The sequence below is a fragment of the Microtus oregoni genome, unplaced genomic scaffold (assembly GCF_018167655.1).
Source record: "Microtus oregoni isolate MIOR12 unplaced genomic scaffold, Mior012 000003F_ref0000135, whole genome shotgun sequence".
NCBI lineage: Eukaryota > Metazoa > Chordata > Mammalia > Rodentia > Cricetidae > Microtus > Microtus oregoni.
Genome location: NW_024543062.1, coordinates 30253820 through 30272282, shown reverse-complemented (window position 1 = coordinate 30272282; position 18463 = coordinate 30253820). Strand labels below are relative to the sequence as shown.

The 18463-nt window shown below is 44.6% G+C and overlaps 1 protein-coding gene across 1 annotated transcript in view; it reads left to right on the top strand.

Annotated features, from left to right (window-relative positions):
* The first annotated feature begins 445 nt into the window (after positions 1-445).
* LOC121446178 (phospholipase A2-like) overlaps positions 446-18463 on the top strand; it is a 29713-nt gene continuing 11695 nt past the window's right edge. The window contains exon 1 of the mRNA XM_041648664.1: positions 446-584. Coding sequence (XP_041504598.1) covers positions 446-584 — 139 coding nt within the window. The remainder of the gene's footprint in view (positions 585-18463) is intronic.

Sequence of the window (18463 nt, the reverse complement as noted above, 5' to 3'; positions counted from 1 at the left end):
GCATGCAAGTGAGCTTATGTGGGGGTCAGAGTTTGACACTGGCTGTTAGGCTCTGGACAAGCACTCTTCCAGCTGAGTCCCATGCCCACCTTGGCCTTGCAGAAATCTGAATGCAACAGAAATTACTGCTCAGCCAGGTGGTGGTATCACATGCCTAGTTCTGAGGTGCTCTGTGGGCAGTTTGTGCCAGGCCCCTGGGAAAGAGTTCAGGAAACTTTTGCTAATTCAGAGAGCCTGGTCCCTAGGTTTTCTGGGCTGCCCAGGGGTTCAGAAATCACACTGAGGCAAAAGCATAGCCATGAACTGGTAATCTCAGCAATGCCCTGAGCTGCTGGAAGGAGAGGAAATAGGGGAGGAGGAGGAAATGACAGCCCTGTCTATTATTTCAGGGCACGCCCCAAGAAGCTGAGGGAGAAACGAAACTCTCCTGGGGACACAGGTCAACATGGACCTGTACCAGTCACCAGCCAGTGCTCTGGACAAACTGGTGGCCCACAACCTGCAACCATCCCTGAGTTCACAGCAGCAGTGCGGGACGCTCTGGGGTCCCTGGACACTGCCCTATGGAAGCAGGGAGCCCCAGGGTCACAGAGAGCAAGGGCGTTAAGGATCGCCATGGTGAGAGGTGGGTCACCCCAAGATGGTCACCTGCTTGGTCTTCTGATAGATAGCACAGATGTTGCTTTAGCAAGCCACTGTGTGGGAAAACTGAGGCATCAAGGTGCCAAGTAAAGCTTCCAGGGTAAGAGCCCGCCAGCAGCGCACAGGGTGGCCTGATTGCTCCCATGCTCTCTTTTTTTTTTTCGGGGTTATGATTATTAGGGTGGTATTTATTTAAAGGGGAAAAAACTTACAGATCACTGTCCCAGGCAACAGCCCTCTACGCAACCAGGAAAGGAGTCTAGTCGCAGGCGGAGCAGGAAGTGAAGAGAGAAAGGAGAGGGAAGTGGCCGCTTTTTTAAAGGGAGAGAAACCACGCCCAATGGGCTGGTACCTCAGCAGCGATAGGCTGGAGGAGTGGGAGGACCTCCCGCAACACCTCCCCCTTTTGTTTAAATAAGAGAGTTCTAAACCTACTATGAAATTATATACAATATGTACAAATATCCTATTCTAACTTGCTTAGGTCTTGTATAATAAATAACTTGGCCAAGTCATGAGAGAAAGTAACTACATTTATATAGTCTTCAACCCCATCAAAGATCTGAGAAGGGAAATAATGTTACCTGGGTAATTAGGAAGTTTAGTAAAACAACTTCCAAAACATGCAACAAATCACAGAGACAACTGGCTACCTGGGCAATCACCCAAAATCACATTAGCAGCATTGAAGCAACCAACTTTGGCTAAGGCCTAACATAACTGACATACCATTTTCAAAGGCAAGCAACTTTTCAAAACTATCTTACCCTGTCTTGGCAGGATATGACAGCCCTGTTTTATCCATTGATGCACGCTCTGTATCTTTGTTAGTCGTTGAGGTATGGGCATTTCTTTGCCCCAAGGCCAGTTCTGCCAAAAAGAAGGCTCCAGGTCGAGTGTCTTTGGTGCTCAACATTCTCTCGGGAATAGAGTGGTGTTGCCAGGAGCAATTGTGTCTCACTACCACAAAACTCTGAGTTAGATTAAAGGCCATTTTCTACAGCTCTTTGAAGAAGTTGAAGATTATCTATCTATACTGAGTATAATCTCTATATATCTAAAGAACCTGATTAGTCTAATTATAAATGACAAACTTAGATGACTATTAATCTATAATTCTCAATATCTATCTAACTTAAAGACTAAGAAAATAAACTACTGTGAAACAAATGAGGACAATGACCTCCAAAAATAAACAATGTACAAATATACATTGCAGTAGGTAAATATATATCAATACACAAACATTATATAAGTATCTTAATCAGAGGTAGAAATGTACACTGCAATATGGTAAATATATACTATATATATATATCAATACAATATATGTCAATACATAAAAATGTTTTAAACAGAGGTAGAAACATGCATGCGTACAATAGTCAATATAATTTAACTTTGTATCAATATACAAGAATCTATACCAATGTATTTGTCTAAAGACAGTAACTTTTTTTTATTTTTTAAATTTATTTATTTATTAAGGATTTCTGCCTCGTCCCCACAACCGCTTCCCATTTCCCTCCCCCTCCCCCGATCAAGTCCCCCTCCCTCATCTGCTCGAAGAGCAATCAGGGTTCCCTGACCTGTGGGAAGCCCAAGGACTGCCCACCTCTATCCAGGAGAAAATGCTAAGAAGCAATGGACATGACCTGGTTAAACCTGCACCAACTCCCTCGACCCTCACGGTTCCTGAGGGAGGGATTATTGCCAGCTTTATGGAGGGGGAAACTGAGGCTGAAAGTGGTGAGGCTACTTCTCCAAGCCACATTATGTCACCTGGGCATTGTTACTCTGTGCATATAACCTTTAAATGCTCAGAGAGCTGGAGAACACACTGTGAGCTGCCTTAATCTGGGTAAACCTGGGGATGTGGGGGCATCATGGGGACCTGGGGGTGGGCAGTGAGTCTAGAGATTGTCCTGAGTAGGTCGCAGGTCACCTGCCAGTTCCTGAGGCTACATCCTAGCTGAAGATGTGCAAGGAGTCTTGAGCACTGGGAGATGCAGAGCTCACTTCTCCCTCTCAGCTGTGGCTAAACCTGTCTGGAGAGTGGGGGATGGGAGCAATGTGTATCCCTCCTCCTAGATCCCAAGAACTAACTGAGGCACAAACCCACAGGTCACTCCAGGAACCAGTGAATCTCTTGGGCTTCCTTATTGAGTGTAGAAAAAGGGGAACTTACTTTCAAAGGCCAAACTGGGAAGTCTTTACCCAACAGTGACAAGGCCTTCTGGAAGCTTCACAGACCCCCACATACACACAGCCACCCCGACCCCAGCCTATACACCTTAGTGTTCCCCAGGCCACATGCAGTTAGGGCAGAATCACACACAGCAGGTGTTAGGGAGGATCTGGGTACTCAGGTGAGCGTCCATCATGGGCAAGCCCAGCTGTGGTGATCTGATGAGCACAAGCCCAGCGGGGCTCCCTAAGATGGCAGTGGTTTGGTTCTGAGGATTGTTTTTGTACACAGGGTTATGATGGACCTTGCAGGGCAGCAGCCAAAGCAGCTAAAGCCCTGCCATTCACAGATCTTTAGAAAACTCCCACAGGACTTTGAGATTAACATCAGTCTGTGATTTCTGACAACTGTGTCTCTGAGAGAGGAAGGTCAGCCCTGGTTCCAGGGCCCACACTAGGTTCAGGGGCATATCTCCACAATGAAAAGACTATTGGGTTTCTGGAGCCTGTAGCTGGGCCAGAAAGCCAAGAAGGAAGACACAGAGCTTGGGAGCCACACACCTCCAGAACCATGTAAGCATGAATCCCAATCTCAGGTTATTAGGATTTAGTGGTGGACGTGTATCTTTGTGGGAAGGGTCCAAGGTTTGCTGCAGAGAGATCACACCTGCAACAGATCTCATGTACGAGGTTTATTGGGAGAGAGGGTGTCAAAAGGCCACCTTGGAAGGGGACATGGGAGAGAGACGGAGAAAGCTAGAGACAGGTACACAGAGAGACGAGAGACAGTGAGTGAGCTGTGATGGTGGGGACATTTAAAGGAGAATCCTGTCACATTTGGGATCTGGTGATGACATGGTGAGTCGCCGAAGGTGAGCTGGGGTGAACATTCCATCCTCTCATTCATTATTAAAGGTGACCAAATAGGAAGGGGTTATAGCGAGGCAGGAATGGGGGCACCATGCCCTTTAGACTGCTTCCTGTTGATTCTGGGGGCATCAACATCTTTGGGAACTTAAGACAGCTGGGATGCTGGCGAAGGCCTGGAAGGGCAGCCTGTTTCACCCACTGTCCAGGCTCTGCTGGCTTGGAAGGTGTAGGCCTAGCGGAAGCAGTCTTTGAGGTCTGACCGCCTGGGGCTCGTCACTGTGAAGCTGTTCAAGGTTTTGAGGGAACACCTGCAGCTAGCAGGTGTCACGTATGTATTAGGAGCAGAAGGTGAAATCAAGCAGTTTAGGAGCAAATCATTTCTTGGGTGTATTTTTGACACTTGTCGGTCTATTGTCCTTGTAGTTGGGGAAGTGGAGTCCCAAGACCAGGGCAAATGGGAGCTCCCACCCTCAGGAAGAGGCAGTAGGCAGGAAAAGGTCAGCTGTTGATTGACAGCAGTACTTATCCAGAGTCCATTTGGCCCTCGACGGGTGGATGCATGTCGATTCCCTGAAACTTGCAAGACTTTTTTTTTTTTTTTTTTTTTGGTTTTTCGAGACAGGGTTTCTCTGTGGCTTTGGAGCCTGTCCTGGAACTAGCTCTCTAGACCAGGCTGGTCTCGAACTCACAGAGATCCGCCTACCTCTGCCTCCCGAGTGCTGGGATTAAAGGCGTGCGCCACCATCGCCCGGCTCTTGCAAGACTTTTTAAAGCTTACAAGAAGAGGTAAGTTTTAGATATTTAGCATTGCCATTGTTTGTAATCTGTACTGAAATCCACATTTGGGAAGGCAGCAGGCTCACACCTTTGCCTATAGAAGCTTGGGGACCCAAAAGGATTCTGGGTAAAAGCATGAACACTCTTTCCTCTGTCCAGAAGACTGGTTCATATAGATTAGACAGATGTTTGTAGCACAATGAGAGGCACTTTTAAGTCTTTACTAAGAAGATAATCAAAGGAGATTTACATATTTGAACTTGTGACGATGGTAGTAGTTGTCAGTGCTTACTAGAACTAGATTAATAGCTTACCAGAATTCCATGGATAAGAGTTAAGATTCTGAACTTTTGATGTCTCAATATAACAATAGCATAGAGAAAGAAATCTGAAACAGTTTTCATATTTACACACACACACACACACACACACACATATTTCAAGACAGGGTTTCTCTGTGTAGCCCTGGCTGTCCTGGAACTTGCTCTGTAGACCAGGCTGTCCTCAAACTCACAGAGATCCTCCTGCCTCTGCTACCTGAGTGCTGGCATTAAAGGTGTGCAGCACCACCACCAAGCTTTTTTTCACATATGTTTTAAGCCACTTTCTTTTTTTGATTTTGAATATTTTTCTTTTATTGTAAATAGATTTATTTTTATAATTTTTTAAAAAAGAAAACAAGCTATCTTTTTTCATTGTGCATACCAATCCAAGTTCCCACTCCCTCCCTTTCCCTATTCCCTCCACCCCCACCCCATCCACTCTTCAGAAAGGGTAAGGCACATGGCTTTGGGGAAGGTCCAAGGCCCTCCCTACTATATCTAGGCTGAGCAATCCCATCCAAAGAAAATAGGATCCCAAAAAGCCAGTACAAGCAGTAGGGAAAAATCCTGGTGCCACTGCCAGTGGCCCCTCTGTCTGCCCCAGCCATGCTACTGACAACCACATTCAGGGGGACTATTGGGGCCGGGCGGTGGTGGCGCACGCCTTTAATCCCAGCACTCGGGAGGCAGAGGCAGGCGGATCTCTGTGAGTTCGAGGCCAGCCTGGTCTACAAAGCTAGTTCCAGGACAGGCTCCAAAGCCACAGAGAAACCCTGTCTCCAAAAACAAAACAAAACAGAGGTACTATTGGATCCTATTTAAGCCACTTTCTGATACCTTTACCAAGTGCATTACACACCTTAGGATACTTTCTTAGACTTCTATCATATCCTCAGACCTCTCATAAACTTTATTTTATCTAATCACTCACTGTGAAGCACAGCTGGTTGATTACTGAGATCTATTTTTTTAATGAGAGTGGACTTCAAGTTACATACACATATACACACATATATATCCTGAACAAGAGTTAAATCACATATACATAACCATGTTTAGACTTTAATTAAAGGCTTTTAATTAAAGTTTAAAGCCAAACTTTGTTACAGATTTTAGAGCATATCCCCCACACTTACAAATCCTGAGACAGAGATTACAGCATAATCTTAAGAGTTTTTTTTTTAAAGAGCAGAATGCTAAGAAATAAAGAGACAAAAGGTCTGTAAGGGTGGGAAGTGGAAGCTTAGAGGTAGAAGGCTTTGGATGTGTAGAACTGAGCAAATTTAAGTAGAAGATATTTGGTGACCATTTGTCTGGGGTCTGTGTCATAGCAGTTGCTTCTGTTTCTGAGAATTTGGAAGTCGACTTTGCCAGTTTTGGGCCACAGATCTGTCCTGAGGCCAAGCTATGGTAATAAAATCTGAGTCTGTGGAGGGAGAGAGAGGAGAGAGCCGCAAAACAGACCACCAAGCAGCTGTGTTCCTACCAGCTTCAAGAGGGAGGTGACAGCTGAAGCTGCAGGACTGCAGGCTGGAGCCAGAGACAGCCAGAGAGAGCAGGAGAGAGGGGAGATGCTCACGTGGGTGTGGCCGACCAGAGGTGCAGCAGGCTGCAGGGGTAAGAGATGCACATAGGTGCCCACGTGGAGGGCACAGCAGGGCAGAGAGAAGCAGGGCTGAAGAATTCGGAGTCAAATTCACAAACAAATGATCCATACACAATTTAGGAGATTCCATTCAGAGCGGGCACTGCAGGGGAGAACAGGCGCTTGCATGCTGCTGCTGGATGTCCTTTGACTTACTCCCTCCTGATGGTCCAATCCTGCTCCAACTTTGCAACAATCTTACAGAATCATCTAGCATAACTTAAAGACAGGCCTTAGAGTGTGAGGGGAGGGACATTAGGCAAAAGGCTTGTAGCAATGAAAAAAGAATAGGGAATGGGGAATACTTTCCATTCCCCCACCGCTTAGGCAACTGCATTTGGATTGATACCTCCGCTTCCAAGAGTCAAAGACTCAGGAAAACATTTAAGCCTACTGAGAGGGATCACTCACCAATTGCTATTGAAGGATGGAAGCCCAAGGGAATCAGTGTAAACTGAGTCTGCTGAGGGTGGACCAGAAATAAGAATAGGGTTCCAATGTGACTTAAAGCCCCCACAGAAGCACACAGCCACCTTTGTTATGGTTAGCAGAGGAGTAGCTTGGCAGGTCAGAGCCAAGGAATGCCGCAAAGTTTGCATCATGCCACAGAGATTTATTGGGGGCTGGGAGAGGGGCAAAAGACTGTCTTGGAGGAGGGGACAGGAGAGAGAGAAAGAGAGACAGAGACAGAAACACACACAGAGAGAGAGAAAGAGAGAGAGAGAGAGAGAGAGAGAGAGAGAGAGAGAGAGAGAATTCAGGGGAGAAAGGGGGCTTTGATCATCTGGCTGGTTGTACAGAATTTAGCTTTAGGTATTAATGGCCAGAATGGTTACTCTTTTGGAAATAACTGGTGGGAGAATTAAAAAAAATCTCTTCACTGGATGGCAGCATTACTTTTTTTTTTTAGGACATAATTAGCTTATAGCCCTTCTTCATGGACTGTAGATGTCCAGTCTGCAGAGGTGGCAGCATTCCTATGACATAAACTCTAAAATTCTCAGTGTTGATTGGAATCTGTGAAAAGAGGGAGCCCATCCTTAAGGGCTTCTTGGCCTTAGAGGTGATTCAGTGCCTGACACTGTGGGATTTAGTGCCACCTCCTGGGAGGTTGAAAACCCCAAGGTTTCTCTTCTTTAGCCATCTCCCAGACTGTGACTGCCACTTTTCATTCTCTGAACTCAGAAGTTCCACACTTTATCTCCCCCAGTAAAGACTTACCCTGTCCACCTCTGCCATGCCTCTGCGTCCCGGCCCCACTTTCCCATCTCATCTTCCAGTCTAGGAACTTTGATAACCTATGTAATATCCTAAAGTGCACATTCTTTAGATTCCTCAGTCCTCGTGTCTGTCTTTCAAAAAGAATTGAAACACCTGTGCACCTTCAGGGAAGTGTGACAGAGCTCAGGAATCTGGTACCACAGCCCCAGCGTGTCTGTTGTCCTTTCCTGCCTCACACTAGTGCTCCGAGCACTTTTTTTTTTTTTTTTTTGGCTTAATTGAGCACTTGAGGTTAACAGTAATGTGATGCTGTTGGCCAGTGTTAACTGGGCAACTAAGAGTGAGGAACTTGTTGAAAGTGACTGGAGACTGCTGAGGAGATTTTCATACTTTATACACATAAAGAACTTTCTTGTTTTTTTAAAAAAAAAATTGAAAACAAAGCATAATTGCATGTTTTTCAAATTCCCTTGTAGACCAAAAGGGTTAAATTAAATCTAAAGTATATTTTTTGAAACTTAAATTATTTAATCACCTAAAATTATGTTGGGGCAGCTTGAAAATGTGTTACATCAGACTGTCTACCAGATGCAGTAAAGACTGGAGCCTTCCAGCCAGCTTTCCTCTCCATCTCTCTTTGGCTTTGATATCGTTCTCATTTCTGTTTCATTTACACTATCAACTGAATATAAACTGTCATCCTTATGTGCAAAAACTCAACATTTTTCTCCTTTAGGATCCTCTGTGATTATTTCTCAGGCACTTCTAAACACCCTGGTACCTACCAGGACAGAGTTCATAATGAAACGTCCTAAATTTAATAATCCCAAATGTTAATAAAGCCTCAGGCTTAAAATCTTTACATGTTGATGACCACTGTTACTTAGATGTATCTTCCTTGCTGTTTTGTTTGTTTGTTTAATTTTTACACTTGCCCTTGGTCTGGTAAATGATCAAACTCTGGCAGGAAGTTAATTAAAGGAGACTCACAAAAGTCTCCGCTGTATTAAATGTATTATTTCCCACAGTAGAGAGTCATCATTTCAGTCCAAGCTTTTAATCCATAATTAGTAATCCACAGACATCAGCTTGACACCTACAACTACACTGTCTCTGTATGTGACCTTCTCTGTTGTAGGTATGTAACAGTCGGAGCTAACACTCACTACAGACGTGGATCCTGCTGTCCCTGACTAGTCTGCTAGAGAGCTCAGCCCCAGGCTTGGCATGAGGCCCCAGGAACTCCAGGAAAATACCATTATACCTTATCTGGAACTTGAGTTTGTCCAATAGCTCTTAATGCATGACCTTCCTGGTTCTCTCATTACAGCTGAATGGTAATAGTGATCCTGCTTATGCTAACAAATAATTTAAATTTTTTAAAAATATTATTCATGTTACAAAAGTCCCTTACAATCCAGAGGGTAAAGCTATTATGATATACTACCCTCAAATGCTTCTTTAGAAAAATTTTAAAAATAAAAAGGGGGAGACTAGATGCTATACTCACATAACCCCCATATACTATGCTATATCTAGTTACATTAACTTTAGAATTAATTTTTTTCACTTTGAATGAATTTTTCACTTCTTCCGTTGCCTGAAAGCATTTCTGCCCTAAAGGAAATGCAGTCTAAAGCATATGGTAAATAAAAAGATCAAGAAACAAGTCATTGGCAAGGGCCCAAATAACAGTGGGGCAAGGTTAAGCTGTCTTTTTAGAAAGTAAATGAAGTTCCACATGGCTTCTGATGGACAGCATCCTGGAGACGAAACGACCAAAGAAACATCTGAAGGCAGACGACAAACCAGCCCATCCAGAGATGTTCCAGGAGGAAGAGTAAGCTGATGCCTTGGGGAGACATCAAGACTCTAACTCATCTACCTGAGACTTTGGGGCAACAAAGACACTATAGTTCTGGCCCCCAAAATGATGCTCTTGTGTTGAGGGTTTTCACTGAAGATGTGCTACATTTGTTTATGCCGTGGAACATTTGTTTAATGATGCAAAGACGTGTTACATTCTTCTCTATTTCTCTGTAAAGCTGTGTTACTTTGCCTGTCTAAAACACCTGATTTGGTCTAATAAATAGCTGAGCAGCCAATAGCAAGACAGGAGAAAGAATAGGTGGGGCTGTCAGGTAGAGGGAATAATAGGAGAAATCTGGGAAGAGGGATGGAAGAGCAAGAAAAGGAGGAGAGGAGGACTCTAGGTGCAGCCATCCAGCTATACAGCAATCCATGGAGTAAGAGGTAAAGGAAGGTATGTAGAATAGGGGAAGATAAAAGCCCAGCTTTGGCAGTGGTGGTGCACACCTTTAATCCCAGAACTTGGGAGGCAGAGGCAGATGGATCTCTGAGTTCGAGGCCAGCCTGGTCTACTAGAGCTAGTTCCAGGACACCTTCCAAAACTACAGAGAAACCTTGTCTCGAAAAAACAAAAAACAAAAACAAAAGAAAAGAAAACAAGCCCAGAGCAAAAAATACTTTAAATTAAGAAAAGCTGGCTAGAAATAAGCCAAGTTAAGGCCAGGTATCTGAAAGGAAGAATAAGCCTCTGTGTATTTATTTGGGAACTGGGTGACAGACCCCCAAGAAGCAAAGGATAAGAGTAAAAACAACAACTACAGCATCACATGTTAACTCTCAGCTTGTCTGTTTGGAATCCAGATGCCTTATGTCAGGAGGACAAAAGGCACACCATGACAGAAGACAGTGGGATATATTTTGCCATGCTAAAGATTGTCTTTACCCTTTAGGACCAGTTGTCTGGATGGACATTTTGTCCCATGAATGGGGGAAATTTTGGTTGGACTGATTTAACTGTTCAGTCCAAACACAGTAATGTGGATTTTAGCACAATTAAGTGCTCTTTAGAAAGTTCTGGTAGTGGAAACGGTAGCAGTATGAAGATGAACAGGGTCTCTCCCTGTCCTGGAATTCAGCAGTTCAACATGACCGGCTAGGCAGAGCCCTGGGAACCCTCCTGCATCCACCTCCCCAGCATTGGGATTACAATCCTGTGCCATCAGTCCCAGCATCTCCCTTAGTCCTGGGGTTCCAACATGGGTCCTCAGGCTTTTGAGCCAAGCACATTGCTGAGTGAGCATCTCCACAGTTCACATCTTCTATTCATGATCTGAAAACACTTACCATTTGAGAAATTCGCCTAAACAGAGGATCTCTTTGAAGTTGAGCTGGGGAGGAGGGATTTTAGAATTCGCACCAGAATCACTCAGAGAAGGACAGTAAGTAGCAAACTGGCTCCGTGAAGGGATGAAGGCACCTTAGATGTCCCCTTGATTTACAAGCCATATTTGTGGTTGGGTGGGGATTTTGTCTTTCTAAACATGAGGCAGCAGAGATCTCACAGAAAATTAATATCTGAGGCATATTCTCCCCCAAAGAATGGGAAACTTCAGACTTAAACAGAGGCCTGTGTGTCTGAAGGAGAGTTAGTATAGGATGCAGAATTTTCCTGGAGCTGTCTGCCTCGGGAAAACAGACTCACACCACATCCCCAATCATCTGCACACACACGTTATACCATTAAACATTAATGATTCTCCACTTTAAGATCTTGTACCAGGACTACACACAGTGTGTCTCCAGAATTACAAATTGCCCAAATCTACCCAAAGACAACCAGGAACACCCCTGAAAGAACAGTAGGGGCTTGGAGAGCTTAGAGAATGGTTGAGGCTTTACATTTTGGGAGACACAGCTCCCCCTGATGGACACTCTGTGAACTGCTGCTATTAACTTACAGATATGACCACTTGCACTTGGCTTAGGAGAGCCATGGAAACAACATAGAGTCTCAGGCAGCAGGGAATGAGAGGCCAGCCTGGGAGTAGGAGCAGGGCAGCATGCTGTGGGAAGCTGCAATGGGCTTAGATCCCTGCCGAATGGAGGGGGCTTAGAGGAGGTGACCCAGAAATGAGCTTGGAGGGCAGCTCCCCAGAAGCCTGTCTTGGTCATGGATTTGCTCAGCTTGATTCACCTCAAATTGGAGTAGGGAAGTAGGACCACTGTAGTCAGAGACCACTTATTTTTTTTTCCCAGCTGCCCAGACTCTGGAAATAATCACACAGAAACTGTATTATTTAAATGACTGCTTGGCCCATTAGTTCTATCTAGCTTCTTATTGGCTAACTCTTACATCTTAATTTAACCCATCTCCATTAATCTGTGTGTTGACATGAGGCTGTGGCTTACCGGATAAAGTTTCATCCAGTGTCTGTCTCAGGCAGGGGCTACACGGCTTCTCTCTAAATTCTGCCTTTTTTTCTCCCAGCATTCAGTTTCATTTTCCCTGCCTGCCTCTATTCCCTGCACAGGCCCAAGACAGTTTCTTTATTAACCAATGGTATTTACAGCATACAGAGGGGAATCCCACATCATCTCCCATTTTCTGTTTAAATAAATAGGAAGGTTTTATCTTTAACATAGTAAAATTACAAATAACAAAACAGGTATGAAGCAAGAATTATATTTACAATATTTATATCTACTTTATCTTTTATCATAACTCTAGGAAAATATATGTATAGATGGAGGGATGGACACACTGACAGCTGTATGTATAGATGAGGAATGGACACACTGATGGTTGTATATAGATGGAGAGATGGGCACATGGATGAATGGGTAGATGGATGGATGGATGGATGGATGGATGGATGGATGGATGGATATATCGATGGAGGGATAGATGCACTGACTGATGGAGAGAGAGAGAGAGAGAGAGAGAGAGAGAGAGAGAGAGAAACTGAACTCTTGTAAGCTACACCATTGGGTATAAGCCATATACTGGAATAATCGGCTATGCAGGGTAAGATTCATCATACCCATTTTACAGGAGAGAAATCGGAAGACTGGAAATATAACTCACTTGCTACAGAACTTTCATAGCATGCACAAAACCCTGGGTTCTACATCCAGACCCCATAAATTGAGTGGGCAACGCACACCTGCAACCCCAACATGGGGGACATGAAGGCAGGGAAATTGTCTTAAATTATAAAATTTTAAAAGTGGTACTTAGTATTTGGTATTTTCTGGTTTTATAATTAAATATCCATGTTTATTTAATTTTATATATAGTAATGGGTTGGCATTCTGTCTACCGTGTCTTTAAAGGCTGGGTCTCTCACTGAACAGGACACTCACCTTTAACTAGCCTGACTGACCAACAAATTTTGGGGATTCATATTTACTATTTCCCAAAGAGTTATAGGTGCTCAACCACACCTTGAATCTTACATGGGCTCAGGGCATCCTAGATCAGTCCCTCATGCTTGTATGGCAACTGCTTTACCAACTGTGCCATCTCCCAGCCCCACAACTACTAATACTTTTATTGTAAATGTGTTCCAGCAATTAGGTACCCAATTTTTTTTTTTGTGCTTTGTCTCTCAACCCTGATTCTGCACCAATGGGAGGCCACAGGTTTTGACTACATATATTAGAGAATGTGGTCATCGACCACAGTCAACTTCCTTCCTTGTTTCTCCACAGACAAAAACAACCCCTGTGTGGCCTCTATCTGCAACTGTGACGGCCAGGCCACCATCTGCTCCTCCAAGGCGCCATAGAACAAGCAGTACAGAGTGTTCACTGTTAGACTTGGCACCTCAGTTACAGGTACACATTCCTCTCTGCCCGGCTGTGTTCACTACACATCAAGCCCTCTAATAAAGCACCCATTTTTTTGTTTATTTTGTATTTTATTTATTTATTTTGGATTTTCAAGACAGGGTTCCTTTTGTTATTTTTTTAGTTTTTTTCAAGGATTTTTTTTTCATTTTTCACAGCAACTGCAGTTCCCCCTCCTTCTCCTCCTCCCAGTCACCCCACACACACCTTCCCTCCACCCAACCCCCATCCACTAGCCAAAAATGGTAAGGTCTCCCATGGGAGTCAACAAAGTTTGGCATACCAAGTTGAGGTAAAACCAAGCCCCTCCCACCTTTATCAAGGCTAAGCAAGGTATCTCAGCATAGGGAATGGGCTCCAAAAACCCAGTTCATGCACTGGGGATGAATCATGGTAGCATTACCAGGGGCCCCACAGACAGCCAAAGCCTCAGAACTGTCATTCACATACAGAGGGCCTAGTTAAGTTCTATTCAGGTTCCCACGCTATCAGTCTAGAGCTAGTGAGCTTGCACTAGCAAGGATCAGCTCTCCGTGGGTTTCCACATCATGATCTTGACCCCTTTATTTCCTCTCTTAGACTGGAATCAGGGAACTCAACCCAGTGCTTAACTGTAGATCTCTGCATCTGCTTCCATCTGTTACTGGATGAGGATCCATGACGAGAGTTTGGATATTTACCAATCTGATTACAAGGAGGGGCCAGGTCAGGCACCCCCTCCACTACTGCTGGGAGTCTTCCCTGAGGTTATCCTTGGGGATTCCTGGGAGTTTTCCTAGCACACAATTTCTCCCTAACCCCATAATGGTTCCCTCTATCAAGATATCTCTTGCCTCGCTCTCTCTCTCTCTCTCTCTCTCTCTCTCTCTCTCTCTGTCCCTCCCCCAATTCAACCATCCTTTTTCCTCATGTTGTCCACACCACTCCCCTTCACCCTTTCTTCCCCTTGCCCCCCATACTCTCAATTTACTTAGGAGATCATATCTATTTCCCTTTCCCAGGGGGGTTTATGAAAATCTCAGGATTTTCCTTCTTACCTATCTTCTCTGTGGTCATGGTCTATAAGCTGGTTATTCTTTGCTTTATATCTTATATCCATTTAGGAATGACTACATACTGTGTTTGTCTTTCTGGGTCTGAATTACTTCTCTCAGGATGGTTTTTTTCTAGTTCCATCCATCTACCTGCAAATTTCAAGACATCATTGTTTTTTACCACTGAGTAGTACTCCATTTTGTAAATGGAGCACATTCTCTTTATCCATTCTTTAGGTGAGAAGCATCTAGGTTGTTTCCAGGTTCTGACTGTTATGAATCATTCCACTATGAACATAGTGGAGGACATGTCCTTGCGGTATGACTGTGCATCCTTTGGGTATATGCTCAAGAGTGGTGTTGCTGGGTCTTGATATAGATTGATCTCCATTTTTCTGAGAAACCACCATACCGATTTCCAAAGTGGCTGTTGGAGTTTCATGTCCACCAGTAGTGCAAGAGTGTTCCCCTTACTCCACATCCTCTCTAGCATAAGCTAGCATCAGTGTTTTCAGTCTTAGACATTCTGACTGGTGTAAGATGGCATCTCAAAGGTATTTGATTTGTAGTTCCCTGATGGCTAAGGATGTTGAGCAATTCTTAAAATGTCTTTCAGCTGTTTGGGTTTCTTCTGTTGAGAATACTCTGTTTAGATCTTTGTCACATTTCTTACTAGATTACTTGGTATTTTGATGTGAGATTTCTTGAGTTCTATATATGTTTTGGAGGTCAGCCCTCTGTCAGGTGTGGGGTTAGTGAAAGATCTTTTCCCATTCGGCAGGCAACCATTTTGTCTTATTTACCATGTCGTTTGCCACACAGAAACTTCTCAGTTTCAGGAGGTCACACTTATTGATTGTTGCTCTCAGTGTCTGTACTACTGGTGCTTCATTTAGGAAGTGGTCTCCTGTGCCAGTGCATTCAAGGCTACTTCACACTAACTATCTATGAGGCTGTGTGTAACTGGATTTATGTTGCAATCTTTCATCCACATGGACTTGAGTTTTGTGCATGGATTTCTCTGCAGGTTTGGAACCTGTCCTGGAATTTGCTGTGTAGACTAGGTTGGCCTGAAACTCACAGAGATCCACTTGCCTCTGCCACCTATATGCTGGTATTGAAGGTATTAGCCACCACTGCCCATTATTAAGCACTGCTGAAAGAACTCGCCTATGGCGACTGAATTCTCTGTCTGCCAAACGTGACTAGCTCTTCACAGAACACCATTCCCTATAGTCCTAGAAGCTGAGGATTAATGGGAAAGACATTGCCATTAACAGAGCACCTTGAAGAATGGGTGATGAGCCCAGTCTTGCCTTTCATCCCAGAACTCTGTGATGCAGAGGAAGAGGAAGACAGACCTCTTCAGTACAAGGCAAAACTGGTCTAAAGACTGAGTTCCAGGACAGTCAGAAGTGCTATACAAAGAAACCTCATCTGAAAAAAACAAAACAAAAAAAGAAGAAACCAGCATAAAATACTTAGTAGGGAGGGGGGACAGAGTAAGGAAGGGGAGGGGAGACATAAGGCAGGGAAGGAGGATAGGGGTGCAGAGGTTAGTAATGGGAAGACAGAGAGGTGGGAGGGAGGGAAAAGGAGAGAGGAAGAAGCATTGTCACGTGGGCACTAAAAGAACATCTTGCTCCTAAAAATACCAGATTCAAAGTGCTCCTGCTGTGTGCTCATTCCAGGAAGTGGGACAGATGAAACTTGAGTGGACTGACAGTAAATGACCAGAAGGCAGGATTACATCCTTGTGTGTTCCCAGTCCTCACTGTGCCTAAACACACAACACAGGATAATTGTCCCGCTAAAGGACACAGCAGCCTAACTTTGCAACAAACAAAAAGAACACATGTCTTCTCTACCTTCTCTAACACGGGAACCCATAGTTGAAACCAGTTAATCTCTGGTTCCCTGGTCAAGCAGATTTAGGAAAAAGATGTCTCATTGGTGGGTTAAAGGCTACATGGTTCTCAGACTCTCTTTTCTGTTAGTGACCAGCTGCCCACCCATCTCCCTTTCCAGCCCCAGCCTCATCCCTACTCCTGTTCCAAAGCTAAGGTCTCGGCCCCCAAATCAGGCCTGGTGAGCAACAGGTGCAACTAGAGCCCCCCCCTGTCCGGGCACAGTGTCTGGTAATAGCTGTTAGTGGCCATCCATAGTCCCATGGGAAGAGTAGGGGGAGCTTGAGTGTAGATAACTAATTCAACTCACTACTACATGGTTTTTATCCAGAGAAGTGGGAAATGGTAGAGGAAAGGAGGTGCTAGGGTCCTAAGTTAGAGAGTACAAGAAAGATGTCCAAACCCAAGGGGTGAGGACATCGGGCCATCAGACATTGTTCAACTCCCACCATATGGTTAGTGAGACTTGAACTCCAGTCCTCAGCAAGAGCAGAAAGTGTTCTTGAGTGCTGAGCCCTCTCTCCAGCCCCTGTAGTGGTTGATTGTCAGCTTCACACACAGAGTAAGGAGAGGCTCAGCTGAAGGATGACCTGCAACATATTGACCTAGGGATACATCTGTTTGGCTTTTCCTTTCATTCTGCTTTAGTTATTTATTTTGGTTTCTGGTTTTTAGAGACAGGGTTTCTCTCTAGGTGACCTGAAATTCACTCTGTAGACCAGGCTGTCGTCGACCTCAAATATTTGCCTGCCTCTGCCTCCTGAGTGCTGTTATTAAAGGTATGCACCACCAGCAGCATCTGGCTACTTTCCCAGGTTTTTTTTTTTCCTTTTTATTTATTTAGTTTTATTTTTCCATTCACAAATTTACACTTCCTCCCCTCCTTCCAATCCCCTCCCATTCCCCTACTCAACCTGCTCCCTCCCCCTCCCTGCTTGAGAGAGGACAGGGAACCCTGCCCTGTGGGAAGTCCAAGGCCCTGCCCCCTACATCCAGGCCTAGGAAGCTGTGCATCTGTATAGACTAGGGACCCAAAAAGCCAGAACATGTCATAAAGACAAGTCCCAGTGCCTTTATCAATGGCTTCTCAGTCAGCCCCCATTGTCATCCACAATCAGAGAGTCCAGTTTCGGTGAGCTCCCATTAGAACAAGCACACTGCCTCAGTTGGTGGACCAACCCTTCATGGTCCTGACTTCCTTGCTCATTTTCTCCCTCCTTCTGCCCTTCAATTGGACCTTGAGAGCTTGGTCCATTGCTCTGATGAGGGTCTCTGTCTCTATCTCCAATTGTCACCGTATGAAGATTCTATGGTGATAATCGAGATAACCATCAGTGTGATAGTGGGGCAAGGCCAGTTCAGGCACCTTCTACTCTGCTGCCCAAGAACCTAGCTGGGGACATCCCCATGGACACCTGGGATCCCCTCTAGAGCCAAGTCTCTTGCCAACCCTAAAATGGCTCCCTTAATGTAGGTATCTTCTTCCCTGTTCTTATATCTGCCCTTCCTTCCTCTCCACCCTCCCACTCCCCCAAGCTCTCACCAGTCTTTCCCTTCTCTCTTCCCACTCCCCTTCTCCCATTCCCCCAACCTCATCCCTACCCTTACCTCCACTCCCATGGTCCCAACTTTTCCCAGGCAATCTTGTTTGCTTCCAATTTCCAGAGGGATCTATATATGTTTTTCTTTTGGGTTCACCTTGTTATTGGCTTCTCTAGGCTTGTGAACTATAGGCTTAATGTCCTTGGTTTATGGCTAGAGTCCACTAATGACTGAGTACATACCATATTTACCTTTTTGGGTCTGGGTTATCTCACTCAGGATAATGTTTTCTATTTCCATCCATTTGCATGCAAAATTCAAGATGTCATTGTTTTTTTACCACTGAGTAGTACTCTAATTCATATCTATTCCACATTTTCTTTATCCATTCTTCCATTGAGGGGCATCTAGGTTGTTTCCAGGTTCTGGCTATTACAAATAATGCTGCTATGAACAGAGTTGGACAAATGCTTTTGTAGTATGATTGGGCATCTTTTCCCAGTGCTGAGGGGACCTAAGAGAGGGCAGACCAAGAAAAACCCCCAAGTACACAGGTAGTCACAGCAAACTTCGGACCAAGCCACCGAGACTCTCCTAACAGCATTTGAAGGAAGAGATGGGCAGGCGCCAATGCAAGAATTCCTCCAACAATCTGAA